Source organism: Saccopteryx leptura, chromosome 2 (assembly GCF_036850995.1).
Source record: "Saccopteryx leptura isolate mSacLep1 chromosome 2, mSacLep1_pri_phased_curated, whole genome shotgun sequence".
In the NCBI taxonomy this organism is placed as follows: domain Eukaryota; kingdom Metazoa; phylum Chordata; class Mammalia; order Chiroptera; family Emballonuridae; genus Saccopteryx; species Saccopteryx leptura.
The window spans coordinates 215,998,249-216,014,872 of NC_089504.1; the positions used below are offsets into that span (position 1 = coordinate 215,998,249).

The 16,624-nt window shown below is 49.3% G+C and overlaps 1 protein-coding gene across 7 annotated transcripts in view; it reads right to left on the reverse strand.

Annotated features, from left to right (window-relative positions):
* AGPAT3 (1-acylglycerol-3-phosphate O-acyltransferase 3) overlaps positions 1–16,624 on the reverse strand; it is an 88,923-nt gene that overhangs the window by 14,870 nt on the left and 57,429 nt on the right. For 5 of the 7 annotated variants that reach the window (XM_066370058.1, XM_066370057.1, XM_066370061.1 and 2 more), the window contains one exon: positions 521–747. In XM_066370058.1, coding sequence (XP_066226155.1) covers positions 521–698 — 178 coding nt within the window. In that variant the 5' untranslated portion in view covers positions 699–747. Of the gene's footprint in view, positions 1–520; positions 748–5,337; positions 5,487–16,412; positions 16,435–16,624 lie in introns of those variants that run through there. The other 2 variants (XM_066370064.1, XM_066370059.1) reach the window with 2 other exon arrangements.

A 16,624-nucleotide genomic window follows, 5' to 3' on the forward strand; every position in this document is an offset into this window, starting at 1 on the left:
TTTTTTAAGTTAAATTTAATGAGATGTTATTGATCAATAAGCATGTGATATTAACACCATTGACAGATAAGATTGGTTTCACATGCACAAACACAAAGACAGAAGCACATAAGGTAACAGACATACATGTCTACACAGTTGTTTGGTTAAGAGAGGTGAAGGTCCTTTTCTTTCAGGGAGAGACAAGTGAAGTGACAGCCACCTGAGAGAGGGGTGCTTCACAACACTCTGGCATGGGATGACCGGGGACAGTGAGATAGGAATAGCCATGGATGGCAGCTGGGAGGGCTGCTAAAGGGGGACTCATGATTGTTTGTTTCCAAATCCCACAGCACTGTGCTAAACATATAAAACTGCCACCTCTGTAGGTCCCAATGGGCAGGTGCTGGAATGTCACATGGCTCACCCTAATGACGAGTTTGGGGTTAAGCACTTTTCCGCACATCCCCTGCATGGAGTAACCTGCTGGCCCTCCAATGCGCCCTCCGCCAGGTAAGCTTCCAGCGCCGGCGGTACTTACGGCTCCAGAGTGAGTAGGCAAGGCGGCAGTTCAGCCGGCGGTACAGCTGCTTATTCATGGGCCAGAGGACAAGTGTGCACAGCTGGATGAAGTTGATGACCAGCCCGCTCACCACAAAGACAAACCCGATGAGGAGGTGCACGACGAACTGGGTCTTCAGGTAGGCGAGCAGGCCCATGGTCGCTACTCAGTAGCGAGTGCAAGGTCCTTCACTGAGAACAGCTGTCCTGGAAGGACAGAGACAGCAGTCGGGAGGTGTGCCAGGACTCAGGGACCAGAGCTGTAGGCAGGAGAGAAACCTTCGGTTCCCATACCTGAGCCCCAGCTCTGCAGCACCCAAGGGTGAGGAGCTCACCCACGGCAGACTCAGGAGCTTCCCTTCTGCAGGTGAACAATACAGGGCCCCCAGGGATCTGACACATGTCACTTATCCACACACCATGCATGCTCACACTACACACACACCATGCCATGTACACACATGTGAACCACACACATACACTCATGCATATAAGGAAAGAAGAAAAGACTAGAAGAAATGTACCCAAATATTTAATAGTGATTATCTCTAGGTAAAGGTTATATTATGAGTAATTTTTTAGCACTTTATTTAAGATTAAAATTGAACATTAAATCTCTACAACACATAACCGTAACTGCCTTTTAATTCCCAGGTTGTGTGCACTTTTTTTTTTTTTAAAGCTAAAAGGCTTGTTTTGGTTCCTAACACAAAAGTAGTAACTCTCCCAAGAACTTAACTAGTTTTTCTCCCCTTTTCTTCAACATGCATTTCCTAGTTCCAAAGGTGAAGCCAGAGCTCACATTTCGTGGTTGTACCTGTTCTGGGAGCTGCCTGACAATTCCCCGGTGAGGAGAGAAACACGGGAAGCTGTAATCCAAACCCCTCCCCCAACCACCAGTTCAGAGCTGGCATGTGACAGCACGGTGGCCACCCTGCTGTGAGCCCTGCAGACCTGGTCCTCTGGGCTGGGGCGGTGCTGGCCCCAGAGACAGCTGCACAAGCTCCCTCAGCTCTCCAGGGTGGCTCTGCTGCACTCTGTGAGCTGAGCACGCCCCCCCCCCCCCGCCCCGACTTGATATTCCTATGCCCAGAGAACAAACCAACTATACCAGAAATTGCCGTGTGATTTTCGAGGCCGAGTCATAAAAGGGTCCCTGCATGACTGGGTCAGGGGAAGCAGCTGCCATGGGAGGACAGTAGAGCAGGGGGTCCCAAACATGGAGGGAGCCATCATGAAAGCTGACCCTCCAGGCTTAGTCAAGCCTTCAGATGCCCACAGCCTGTGAGCACCTGACCCACGCAGCTGGTTGTGCCTGAACTGATAACCACGAGAAACTGAGGGTCATGAAGATGCAGTGTTGTCTTACACCATTGTATTGGGGTCATATGCTACACAGCATCAAAAAACAAATTCATTACTCAAACAATTAGTGTAACTAATACACTACTCTGATTGCCAAGGAAAAAACCATAATGGACATCAAGGACACTCCTTAGGATGTGTGACTACACTCTGGGGCCACTGCAAACACTTTCCATGTATTAGCGCCTGGTCTTCTACACAGCCTGTGACTTGACACCACTATTGCCCCTAGTTGACAGGTGAGCAAACAGAAGCACAAACAGGTCAAATGATGTGTTCAGGGTCACATAGTGAGCAGCAGCAGGGCCAGATTCCAACCCAGGCACTGAGACCTGAGTCCACGTTCCTTCTGTGGGACCCTCCGTGGGGCAAGGCCCTCTGTAAAGCGGAGTCTCAAACACACAGCCAGTTCCAGGCCCAAACCAACTTCTTGGTGGCACTAGCAATAACAGCTCTGATCAAATCTGACGTTGCTGCCCATCATCTGGCACACAGCCTGGTACCTGGCAGGTTCTGTACCCCAAAGCTCCAGGAGACTGGCTTTACCCCCACCCCACCATCCCGGTTCAGGCACATGAAATATCTATAAAAATATATCAGCTAAAAACAAACAAACAAACAAACAAACAAACAAACAAAAACATATCAGCTGCCACTGTGGGGGCCAGAATAACCAGGGCCCCCCAAAGCCAGCTCCAAGACTGGCATATCAGCTATCCCAGTCCAACAACAGATTTGCAGACTCTGATGTTAAAGCCAGCTTCATCGAGGTACAATTCATGTACACTTCAGATGCACTCACTGAGTGCACAGTGTGATGACACCTGTCAAACCTTTGCTGCAGTCAAGATAAAGTCATCATCCCTCCCAGTCAGCCCAACCCCAGCCCCTGGCAGCACCACTCGGCTTTCTGATGCCAGATTGATCTTCCTTTTCTACAGCTTCATGGAAACGGAGTCCCATGGCATCTGCCTAGTGGGCTCAACATGAAGCTGAGGCTCAGCCCTGCTGCAGCAGCACAGGCAGTGCAGCCTCTAACCACAGTCACCGTCTTCCCTTCCGTCCATCCCCCTGCTGGTTGGTATCAGTATCTGCAGCCTTTCGTGTAGGCCACCCCACCGGCGTGCAAACAGGCTTTTGCTCTGGAATCCAGGTAACTTCCATCTGGGGTTGGGAAGAGGTCAGTGCCTGGTCTGGCCCCTGAATCTGGTCTAGAAAGTCCATCCACAGAAGCCGCAGAGAGCCACGCCACCCTCTTGGTACAAGTTTCTCTCTCCCATCTGGATTGCGGGGGTCTCAGGTTCAGTGACCTCCATGGCCCAAGCCCCTGTGGCCACGTGGGAGCCTTGATTAGGGATGGGGGTGTGGTGTGGGGCTGGCCTGGAGCTTAGTAATGGCTGCCAGCCTTCTGGGTGACCCACATTCACCACCAGGAGCAAGTGGAAACCAGACTTGGTAACAGCTTCTTCCACATGTGACTACAACTGCCATGTGGCAACAGGCAAACTGAGAAGAAAGATAAACCACCTAAGATGGTGCTGCCCACTGTCTGCTGGGCTCCCCGGCATCTGGGAGTGAGCCTGGCTGTGGGCTCTTGCAGCAGCCATCCCTCTTCCCACACGTGTTCCTGCTGTTGACCACTTGCCTGGGTTGTCAATGCCCAAGGTGGGGTCTTTGACCTCAATGCTCCTCCCTGTCCTAAGGAACATCAGCCAGCTACAGTTTAAGAGGCCTGCCCACCCCATAAGAGTACCCAGTGCCAGACTCATGCTTGGTCATCACTGCCTTTGGGCCCACCACCTGGCCTTGCTTGGCCAGACCACCTGGACAACATGCCAACTTCTTGGACCTCTGACAACAGCAGGCCCCCCAGCCTCCTCCTGAGAGAAGGATGATAGTATGAAGACGCCCTATTCCCTACCCAGCCCCCTTGCCCCACCAAGGCCTGCAGGCTGGCAGAGCAGGGAAGTGTCAGCAAGGGGTTCAACTCAGAGGTCCCCAAGAGTGCTGGCTTGTGTATCCCTTAAAATGATTTTTAATGTAACAACACGAATACGATGCTTCAAAAATACAGCAACACAGATGCAACTGTCCCCATCTGCTAGTGTGAGCTTTTTAGAAAAAATGCAACATGTTCTAGAATAAAAGAATACATTCAACACAAACTATGAAGCCCAGTGAAACAGTCATCCAAGTTTCCTTCTTCTACCCCCTTCTCACCACCCCAAGGGAAAACCACTATTATTCCTTAAAGTTTTATACCCTAGGCAAGATGTTGTCATACCTTATTTTTTTTTTAACTTTAATCTTCTGTGATTTGCCTTTTATTCAATCCTGTTCTTTTTTCTTTATTTTTTATTTTACAGTGATTGATTTTAGGGGAGATGGAGAGAAGGAAATATTCATTTGTTGTTCCACTTCTACATTCACTGGTTGCTTCCCATGTGTGCCCTGACTCGGGATTGAACTTGCCACCCAGGTGTTTCAGCACAATGCTCTAACCCAGTTAGTTTCCAACCTTTTTATACTTGGGGACTGGTGAAAATAGAAGAATTATTTTGGGGACTGCTAAGACAGAAATCATGCTGAGCATAAGCTAATTTGACTAAGATTATTGGGTCTATAATCTTCATACAACATCAGGGTGGTTAAATCTTTTGCAGACCAGCATGAAATTTCTGGCAAACTGGTCCGCAGATCTGCAGTTGAAAAACACTGCTCTAACCAACTGAACTAACCCACCAGGGTCTCAATGTTGTTTCTAAAAATCCCTCAACGTGGCCATATGTATTTCAGCTCATTTATTACTGTATAGGAACCCAGTATGGGAATGTACCACAGTGGATCCCAGGTCTCCCAGGACAGTGGGCTGTTTCTGATCTCTGCTGTGACAGAGTGCTGCTGGGGCACTCTGTGAACAATGCGAGAACAGTTCACAGACCGGAATCATGGGGGACACACTGTGCACATCTGAACTTTTCTAGACGATGCTAAACTGTTTCCAAGGAGACTTTACCAACATTAATTTCCACCAACAGCAGATGAGACTCCATAGATCACACTTAACTTTAGTTTAATCTCGTGTAAAATGGTATAACATAGTTCTACTAATTTGTATTTTCCTGATGATTATGATGTCATAATTCTACTATTGTAGGTCATCAGGCTCTAATCTCCCTGCGTTACATATGGGGAAACTGAGGACCAGAGGCTTTAGGGCCTGCAGCTTAAGATAGGTGAGCCCACAGTGAGCCCTTGTCCACAAGCTGCTCCTGATTTGTGCATCTGAGGCATGAAGGCAAGGGTTCCCCGGAGAAAAGGCCTAGACCCAGCTCTTCACCTTCCCCAGCACCCTGATTACATAAGACAACCTAACCTGGGTGGGTAAGCCCCCTATGCCTGGGTCTCAGGGGACACTGCTGCTTCTTTTACCTGGAGATAAGAGCCAGGTCAGGACCTGGAAGGCAGGGCTGTCGGTTTCCATGGCGCCTTCTCATTTATGCTCAGACGCTGTCGCTGAGACAGCGAGAAAACCTCAGCCTGCTTCTAAGCCCCTTCAGCAGATAATAGGTTTAGATTGTTCCAGGAGCCTGACATCAGCACAACATGGTCCAGGGGCTGAGGTGGCTGCCTTCTGGGTTTTGTGTCCCCTGTACAAGTTGCTCAATCCCCACCTTCTCAGGGCAGAGGACAAGCTGCATGCTCACCCTCCCTGAACGGAGATATAGGGTGGTGTCATGCCCTCGGGGACAGGCTGCTGGCAGCTGAGAGAGAGAGTGAACCAGATATTTTGGCAAGGCTGTGATAAAAATAGTTCCAGAGCAGTTAAGCCTCACAGAGCAGCAACCCAGCCTCACAGGGAACCCCAGTACCCCTACCACCATAGAGCATGGTGCCAAGAAGCTGGAGAAAGTTCTAGTGGGACAACACGAAAGACTGAGAATCAGAACCAAATACTCCTTCTGGCTCAAGCGCCCCTGAGAAGTGGGACCCTTGTGGTTCTGTCACTCAGCTGCTCCTGCCCAAGGCTGGGTACTGAAGGGGAGAGCTGGGAGCCAAAAGTACCATGGCCTAGCTCACCACCATCAGGAGAGGGGCCTGGCCCACTGGCAGAGCTCTCCCCAGGCCCCTCTCACACCTGACCCTGGCACCTTATTAAGGGTAAACTGTGTCCCCCAAAGAAATACACTGGGGTCCTAACCCCAGGACCTCAGAATGTGCTGTATGTGGAAATATGGTCTTTACAAAGGTAATCAAGTTAAATAAGGTTACCAGTATGGGCCCTAATCCCATATGATGGCGTCCTGATGAGAAGAGGAGACTGGGACACAGGCACACACAGAGGGTGACCACGTGAGGGCAAAGGGAGAAAACAGTGTCTACAGGCTAAGAAGAGAGGCCTCAGGTGGAACCAGCCCTGTGACACCTAGATATCAAACTCTAGTCTCCAGACTGTGAGGGAACAAATTTCTGTTGCTTAAGTCCCCCAGCTTGTGGTACTGTCACAGCAGCCCCAGCAAATAAATACGCTTCTTACAAACATTCAGGCCTTTCCCCAGACTCCATAATTCCAACAGTGTGCAGGCCTCTTCCCATGTTCTGCTGTATAAACTTGGCCCTGCTGCCCAGGTGGCCCAGAGCCCACCCGTGCACGCTGGCCAGCCTCACCATGCACAAGCTGGTCCTGTCCCCTGCCTCAAAGTTCATCACCAGATGTCCATGGGGCCCAGACCGCTGGCCTGACCTTCAGCTATCTCCCCAAGGATCTTTGTGGAAAGCCCATCTTTTCTTTTTCTTTCTTTTTTTTTTTTTTTGTATTTTTCTGAAGTTGGAAATGGGGAGGCAGTCAGACAGACTCCCGCATGCACTCGACCAGGATCCACCCAGCAACCAGGGGGTGATGCTCTGCCCATCTGGGGCATCGCTCTGTGGCAACCAGAGTCATTCTAGCACCTGAGGCAGAGGCCACAGAGCCATCCTCAGCACCTGGGCCAACTTTGTTCCAATGGAGCCTCGGCTGCGGGAGGGGAAGAGAGAGACAGGGAGGAAGGAGAGGGGAAGGGGTGGAGAAGCAGATGGGCGCTTCTCCTGTGTGCCCTGGCCGGGAATCAAACCCAGGACTCCTGCACGCCAGGCCGACACTCTACCACTAAGCCAACCGGCCAGGGCCCCACCTTTTCAACAAAGCCTTCCCACAGAAACAGAAATGGAAGTCACAAATTTCACTCCCCTCCAAACTATCCAGAGTGGTGGCCATGTGTCTCCATGTCTTCACTCTGCAGAGAAGTTAATGGCTTTCTCGGCATGTGGAGGACAACTCTCTCATTTACAAATGAGGTCAATGTCAGTCCTTTCATCTAGGTGCTATTCATGCCTCTGCCGATGATGTCTCAATCATACTGCTGGGGGAGCAGAGGGGACCTGACGCTGCACCACCACCTACAATATCAAGGCTGCCCCCTCCCACCATACATCTTGCTCTGCCTTGGAGCAGGAGTTGGCTAGTGTCAAGGTCCACCACTTTAGATGGCCTGATGCTCTAGTTCCTGAACTCCAGGGAAATAACCACTCAGGGACCAATTACTCCTTCTGAGCTGTGCTCAAAGCACCACAGCCTCATCTTGTCCTGTCTGAGTGGTCTTTCCAAGAGCAAATCTAAGCTTGAGCAGACAGTGGTTGGTGAAGGCAGAAGACATTGAAATATACCAAAGCTCATTGTTGTTGTTTTTTGTTGTTGTTGTTTTTACAGAGACAGAGAGTCAGAGAGAGGGATAGACAGGGACAGACAGACAGGAACAGAGAGATGAGAAGCATCAATCATTAGCTTTTCATTGCGCATTGCAACCTTAGTTGTTCATTGATTGCTCTCTCATATGTGCCTTGACCACAGGCCTTCAGCAGACCGAGTAACCCCTTGCTTGAGCCAGCAGCCTTGGGTCCAAGCTGGTGAGCTTTGCTCAAACCAGATGAGCCCGCACTCAAGCTGACAACCTTGGAGTCTCGAACCTGGGTCCTCGGCATCCCAGTCTGACACCCTATCCACTGCACCACTGCCTGGTCAGGCAAAGCTCATTGTTTTTGATGTTCTAGATAGAAGGACTGAATTATGGGATGAAAAGAACTCTCAGTCACATGTGGATTTCAATAATCCAAATTCAAAGTCCACAATGAAGGAGAACCAAGAAATGGTTGTTACCTTCCCCTTCCCTCTTTCCTTCTTCCCTTCCTCTATTACCACCCATCCCCCATCTTCCTATCTATCTATCATCCCTCAACCCATTCATACATCCAATCATCCACCACCCATGTGCCCACCCACCCACCTATCCATCCATCCACCTTTCCATCCAACCCACTCACCCACCCACCTATCCATCCACCCATTCATCCACCACCCATCCACCCACCCATCTAACTACTACCCATCCACCCATTTATCCACCTGCACATCTAACCACCTACCCATCCACCAATCTATCCACCACCCATTTATCCACCCACCTATTTAACAACCTACCTATCCACCCATCTATTCACCCACCTATCCAGCACCCACCCATCTACCCATCCACACACCTATCCATCCACCACCTATCCACCTACCCATTCACCAATCTATTCAACTAGCCATCTACCCATCCATCCACCCACCTATCCATTCACTCACCCACCATCCATCCATCCCGTATGTGAGTGCCTATATTTGCAGTGTGCAGAGCAGACTTGATCTTCTATGAGGCAGCAGGACAGAAAGGCTGTGCGTGCTAGCTGGCTGAACAGAGGGAGCCTGGAGTGAGCCCTAGGTTTTTCATTTGTGTGTAGATAGTTCTGTTCTTTCCAAGTCAGGATACACCAGAGTAGAAACTCTACATACAGAACTGACTATTGGAAACAAAGGGCAGTAGAGATATAACATTATCTCAGATATTCTAAAAGTACCTTAAAATAATTTAGGTATCAACGTTAACTCTTCAGAACAAGGCAAGAATCAGGAATAAAGCCTCAAAACTTCCAAAACAGTCAGCCTAGGTATTATGGAAGTAAACACTTGACTCACAGGACTCTAGCTCCTCACTCGGTTCTTCCTTACTCTTGCTTGGACGTGTGTGACTGGGGGTCTCCCCGCCTGCAGCCTATAGAAAGCATCAGTTTATAAAAGAAGGGAAGGTGGATGCTGGAGGCAGGCATCCTGCTGACAGTGGCACAAAGGGGCAGAGATAAGCTGGCAACTTCAGACAGCACCACCTCCGAGGGTATCCAGTGCTGGGAAGCAAGTTTGCAAACCCAAAGGCCCCTCGATGATATCACGAATGAGAACATAATACAGCAACTGTGGTCCACCCTGACCTTGCCGAAATATGAGAGGAAGGGCTGTATAACATTCACCATGTTATTTAAGGTCACCATGTATTTTTTTTTCTTTTTTTTTTAAAGATTTTTATTTATTCATTTTAGAGAGGGAAAAGAGAGAGAGAGAGAGAGAAGGGGGGAGGAGCAGGAAGCATCAACTCCCATATGTGCCTTGACCAGGCAAGCCCAAGGTTTCAAACCGGTGATCTTAGCGTTCCAGGCCAATGCTTTATCCACTGCACCACAGGTCTTCTGAAACAAATCCATGCCAAAGGGGTGACCTGGCCCTCTACCCTCCTGCCTTCAGTCAGTGATGTCCAGCAACAGATGAGCCAGGGTTGGGGTAAAGGTGTCTGAGTGGCCCTTTGTCTGCCTATGGAGCAATATGAGAGTGTCCCTCCCCCTACACCTGTTTAGTAAACAGGTGCCTCTGCAATGGGTGGCGAGAGTAGCCTGATCCATCCAGCCCAGCTGGGGAAGGGGAACCAAGAAGACAGGCCAGGAATTGGTGTGGCCAGACTCTGGCAGAGTACACAGGTAGGAGTAAAAGCCCTCCGACTTGAGCATGATGAGCAGCGAGCCCCAGCCCAGGAGGACTGCCGAGAAGAGGAGGTTTTCCAGTACGGCCGTACAGGCCATCCACCAGCGGCGCCGATGGGCAGTGGCCAGGGTGGGCGCCATGACGCGGCGAGGTGGCCCGGCTCCGGCTCTGCCGCCACCCGACTCCTGCTGATGTGTGTCGGGCCCCCACCATGTATTTTTTAAGAGTCCAACTAGGCCTGACCTGTGGTGGCGCAGTGGATAAAGCATCGACCTGGAAATGCTGAGGTCACTGGTTCAAAACCCTGGGCTTGCCTGGTCAAGGAACATATGGGAGTTGATGCTTCCAGCTCCTCCCCCCCTTCTCTCTCTCTGTCTCTCCTTTCTGTCTCTCCCTCTCCTCTCTAAAATGAATAAATTAAAAAAAAAAAATTAAAAAAAAACTACTGTTAAAAAAAAAAAAGAGTCCAACTAAAATTTTAGATTAGATGAATACAATCATATTTTTGAGGTTTAAAGGGCCTAGCTTCAGTTCCTGGGTAAACTCATGGGGACCACTTTATCTTTCAATAAGGCTGAAAAATATGACATATTTCTTTGCTAATAACCATCTGCTGCCAGTCCACCCTTACCAGCATTTGGGATCAGCAAGTAGTCTAAAAAACAGAAAGGATAAATAAAAACATCACGAAGTACAGATAGCAAGTTTGGATTCTTAGACCCAGGAGAATTCAATGTAACCAAAATGCTACTATAAACAATAAGCAACAACAGTAATATTGAAATGAATGATGCAGAAATGAACATGCAGAAATCAACATTCTAATAATGTACAGTTACTAGTTCTAACTGAACTAGAAGGAACTAAGACAATAGAGCTTATTTCTTTTTGACTTGACAATTCCAGGTCACTGGGCCTAGAAGGTCATTTGGGACACTGGAACCATCTAGGAAACCAGCACTGAAGACGGGCACACCCGCCAGCCTGGGAACTCTGCCACATGTGGACACTTGGGGCCCAGGCTGCTGGGACTCCCCTGTCTTCAGTGCATGGCTTCCTAGGTGTCTCCGCTGTCCCTCTTCAGCAGGCAGGAGAGGGGGAAACTGGAAGTTAGGACAAGGGATTTCCTCTAAAACAGATGGAGTGCAGGCTCAGAGTTCAAGCACTTAGTGATCAGGAAGATGAGGACACACGGCCCTGTCGTGTTCAGGCAGCCACCAGAGTGTGGCCCTGTGAGCACACCTCCACATGAACACACGTAAACAGAAGGCATAGTGGAGGAGACAGTGTGTGCATTTGTAATAAAAGGATAGAATAGTTAATCCCAAACTTCAGAAGAACTAAACAAAGCCTGTGCAAAGAAACCTTAGAACATCCTGAAAGATACAAAAGCAGAACTAAGCAAATGGAAAAATACTGTGCAAACAGGTGGCAACAACTGCCCACCCATTTCTTACTAATGCCCTTGGCAAAGCATGGAGTGGCTCCAGCCCCTGGCCTGGCTTCGGGGCTCATCCCATAAATGCAATACAGTGGCAATAACATCCTAGACTCCAGAGCTTGGCCCTTTAGAGGCCTTGAAGCTTCCCCATACCCCTGGGCCACCAAGTGAGGAAGCTCGGGTTCACCTGCCCAACAATGGGCCCACATGGAGCAGAAATGGACCCACAGCCCTAGCTAGGCTGCCAGCTGACTACAGCCACGTTAAGGACTACAAGTGCGACCAGTAGAAGAACCACCCTGCTGAGGCCAGGACTGTAAGCCGATAAAACAGCAGTTGCTTTAAGTTGCTACATTTTGAGATGGCTTATTAGTAGTAATACACAAATAATACACAAACCATACTTTCTAAGTTAGTTAATAAATGTAATTGAACCCTAATTAAAAGACTAACAGTCCCTGCTCTTCACCCCTAGAACTTGTCATGCAGATCCTACAGTTCATATCGGAGAACAAACAGGAAAGAAAAGTCAAGAAAACCATGAAAAAGAACCATACAAAAGATCACAACATCCCACGAAGCCTCAATAACTAGAGTATGGTCCTGGCCTATGAACAGATATGCGGACGAGAGTCCGTGTGGAGTCCCTGGGCACCTGCAGCAGGAGTGGCCCTGCAGTTTGGTTGGAGGCTTGGAATCTGTGTGAACTGCACATAGCGACAGGCAAAGGAACAACATGCCCCCCCACACACACACACATTCACTGTTTACTGTATTTCAACTTGGACAAATTTGTATTTCTATTGTATTTAGATACTGTTACAATAAATAGAATACAAAATTAACTTAAAACCATTACTGGAGCCCTGGCCAATTGGCTCAGCGGTAGAGCGTCAGCCTGGCGTGCAGGAGTCCTGGTTTCGATTCCAGGCCAGGGCACACAGGAGAAGTGCCCATCTGCTTCTCCACCCCTCCCCCTCTCCTTCCTCTCTGTCTCTCTCTTCCCCTCCCGCAGCCAAGGCTCCATTGGAACAAAGTTGGCCTGGGCGCTGAGGATGGCTCTATGGCCTCTACCTCAGGTGCTAGAATGGCTCTGGTTGCGACAGAGCAACGCCCCAGATGGGCAGAGCATTGCCCCCTGGTGGGCATGCCGGATGGATCCTGGTCGGGCACATGCGGGAGTCATGCCTCTGACTCTGACTGACTGCCTCCACTTCAGAAAAATACAAAAAAAAACAAAACCCATTACTGGGCTATGGGAACCTTTTAGCATTACACATTTTTTTTCTCTACCAATGAATAATGAAAGTACAATTAAATGTCACACCAAAGCCACCCCTCCTGGCTTCCTTAACAGAATCCTGCTTCTGCAGCAAAGTCACTGCTGGTTCCTCCCACCCCACTCCTATGGAGATAGTCCGGCAAGTGTAGCGATTCACATCTTTGGACCCCAGGAGGCAAGCCCTAGCCCCTGATCTCAGCCATAATGAGAATACCACTCTGTCTACAAGACACTGACTCAGGGAGACACGTGGCCCAGTTCCAGGCAATGGGACATCAAGGAGAAGTTTGTGGGGGCTTCCAGGAAAGTTTGTCTGCTTTCCTGAGAGCTGAGACCATGCCAGTAGCTGTCACTTCAAAAGGCAGAGAAGACAAAAGTCAAAGTCTTTAAACCACCATTGCTGTTACTTGCAGCCCAAATCCCCTGTGTGCACCACCAGGGCTGTTACTGTTATCTTCATATTTGTGACTCATAACAAAGTCTGCTGAATGGATAACTCTCATAGTCACTACACGTACATTTGTAACAAACAGCAGCATGACTCCTTAACCTCGTACCACTCACATGTCACTAGGAGCCGCCTCAGTGAAAGTTTCCTGTAAAGAACAATATTACCAGAGAGCCCATATAGCACTTGACCCAACTAGCTCATGTGAGAACCTCAAAAGTCCTGTCAAATGTGTGGCAGGCCAGTCTGCTGGGCAGGAGCTGGACAAGGTTAGAAGGATAAAGTGACTTTGGCCCCAGTAAGCAGAAAATTGCTGATACTTCAGCCTGACCAGGCAGTGGCGCAGTGGATAGAGCATTGGACTGGGATGCAGAGGACCCAGGTTTGAGACCCCGAGGTTGCCAGATTGAGCGTGGGCTCATCTGGTTTGAGCAAAAAGCCCACCAGCTTGAACCCAAGGTCTGCTGAAGGCCCGCAATCAAGGCACATATGAGAAAGCAATCAATGAACAACTAAGGTGTTGCAACGCGCAATGAAAAACTAATAATTGATGCTTCTCATCTCTCTCCGTTCCTGTCTGTCTGTCCCTGTCTATCCCTCTCTCTCTCTGGGAAAAAAAAGAAAAAATTGCTGATACTTCTCCCTGGAGACATGTGGGCACCATTCCATGTAATAGAAGGCCAACACACAACTTTGGGTGCCTGGGAGCCATGCAGAGCCAGCACCATCCTGAGCATGGGGTGCTGGAGAAGCCACATAGACCAAATCCCATCAGGCCACCTCCAGAAGGAGGCGAGGCCCTCCCCAGCTGCTCTCTGAGGGAAAATTGGGGCCAAGGGTCAATGACAAGACTGTAAAGTGCTGTCATTTCCCTAAGAGTTAGCTCTTGGCTCTGTTTCTACTGTGAAAATTGTGAAACCCTGGTGGGAGGATGCAAGGCTTGCTCTAATCTGTGGGCAGTGGGGGCGTGGGGCAGAACCCTGGGGATATAGAAGCCATGTGCCACCAGGGACCCCTCCAGGGACCCCTCATACCATACCTACCCCAATTCTCCAAGCCCCAGAATTGTCTTTTCAAAGTTATTCTGATGGTTTTACTAGCTTGAGTAGTGGTGATGTTTGCGGTGTGGGAGGGGGAGGAGGAGGTGGGAGGGATGTGAAAAGCTCCTGCAACCTGATGACTGCATAATAGATCTGTGACAAGTCTCTGGGCCTACAGGACACTGCAGGCACTGTTCCCCCAAGGAGGTTGGCAGTGCCAGAGTGCAGGAGTGCTTTCCAATGGGGCAGATTGTGGGACCACGTCCATGCACGCACACACACACACTCGCACATGCACTCTCACATTGCATATACGTGCACACATGCTCGCACATGAACTCAGATATGTACATATACACACACATATGCACACATGCACATACACACAAAACAAAGCTAAGTTGACTTAGACCTAAAAAACTACCCACTATAATAACATTTTACTTTCTGAAAAATAGATGGTGGTTTGCTCTATGATTATCAATCAATTGGTGGCTGACAGACTTCTCTGCGTGTACAATATATTTCACAAGTTTACAAGTTACATAGGAGTCCTGGTTTCCTCTTGGTAATGCAGACAGCCTGTCACTCCCACCCCTACAACAAGAATAAAGCCAGACCCACTGCAAGTTCATGGCTTTCCCTGGTCCCATCAGAGACCTGAGGTCACAGGACAAACAGCTAACAGGAAATTGGGGACAAGATGGGAGCCTGCAAAAGCGGGACTGAGCCCTTAGGCACCTGAGGCAATAGAGATGCTGCTAAGAGAATTTTGGCCGGAACAGCTGAGACCAGGTGGAGGCCACGTGGCTGGGAGAATGTGAGGTCCCGGCACTGTGGGTGGAGTTCTCACCCTCCTGCAGCCTTTTCCTTTGTGACCTCCCTCCAGGGAGAGCCCTGGGAAAGCCTCTCCTGCACAAACTCAAGGGTGTTTTGCCATAATGAGAACACAAGCCTTAAAGAATGAACAAAGCCACTTACAAAGATAAAATGTATTGTCAAATTTGTCATTAAAGAGGTATCAGCATTCACAAATCTAAAAAATATTTTTTAAAAGTTAGAGATTCAAAATGAAATAAACTAACTAGGTTTCAAATACACACCCTCAGCCCCCACTCACAGCTGCTGTGGGAGAGCCCCCACCTGTTACTTCATGGTCCCACCACAGCCCCTGACCTAGACTCATTTAGAAAAGGACCACCTTATCCCAAGGCATGGAAAGAGGGTCACCTGTTACTTAGCAGTCTGTCTTATTTGAGCTTCGTGTGAATATAAACTCAGAACATCTCTGATACACAAATGTTTTGAAGTATAGTATCCAAAAACATTAATTAGATCCAAGAAATACAATGTTAAGTAGAGAGTGAAGTAATGATTGTCATCAGTGTACACAGTGCACCCACTTTGTTTGGCATCGTGGCAGTTAACAAGTGCACATGGTGCCACCCACCCAGCAACCAGCACTGTGGCATGACCCCAGGACCTGGGAGCAAGACCCTGCCCTCTTCCTCACTTCCTGTTGATACCCTCCCCACGCTAGAAAATGGAAAAGGTCAGGGTGTGAGGTGCTAGACATGAACAGATCAAGGTCACAGCACACCACACCTGAACCCCAAACCCAAGGCTGGACCTGCTCTATGCTATGCTAATCTGTCCCCACTTTGTCATTAGGGTTGTGTCTTCAAGGACATACAGCACAACCTATAATGTCTACTTTAAACTGAGGTCGTAAGCATTGATGAGACACAGGCAACAAGGAGCCCCCCCCCCATTCTTGCTCTGGTACCAGGGAGGGGACTGGACCTCACGGAGATGCTGGGTGGGGTAGCACATGCCTGAGGTCAGGAGTGGCCTCTGCTCCTCTTCTTGCCGGGTCTCATGATGACAGCTCTGTCTCTGAGGTCAGTTTGTCCAGGAAAACTAGGAACTAACGGGGTCAGGTGAGATGGGGGTAGTCCCATCTCTGCTCATCCTGAGCAGCCCTCACACCCTGCTTTGAAGGTAAGGCGTGACTTATAAATAGACATGAATTCATCCCTTTCTTCTGCTACTTTCCCCAATTCTCCAAACAATACACCAAACCCCTTTGGTTCTCCAGTTTATCCCTAACAGGCTGCTCTGGTCCACGGTGGTGGAGGTGCCCATTCCCCAGCTGTTTCCCTGTGGAGACCTTGAAATGCTAGACGAGAAGGCATTAAAGAGGTGCCCTGGCGCCCCAGAAGGAATAGGTCTCTCTGCGACCCTTTCAGTGAGCCTGCTTAGGAAAGACAGCTGCTTTCCCAAAGGTAGCTGTGCCCCCAACTTTTCCCTAAAGTCAGAGAAAATCCATAGCAACCAAGCTGGCTCTTATCTTGCTCTTCCCCTACTCCATGACCCTGCAGGGTGGGCAGACCACAGTCCCTTACCTCCTGTCCTCACAGGACTCAGCCAATGGGAGCAGGGACAGCCCAGGCCCACTCAGCAGAAACCTCTGGAGCATAAAAACATCCAGTAAAAATATCCGTGGGCTGGAGAGCTGCAAGGGACCTCCCTGAGCCTGCATTTCTGAGCAGGTCCCAGGGGCACCTGGCCACAGGAGCCAACTGGGAACAGGATCTGCCAAGTGGGTGAAAGGTTA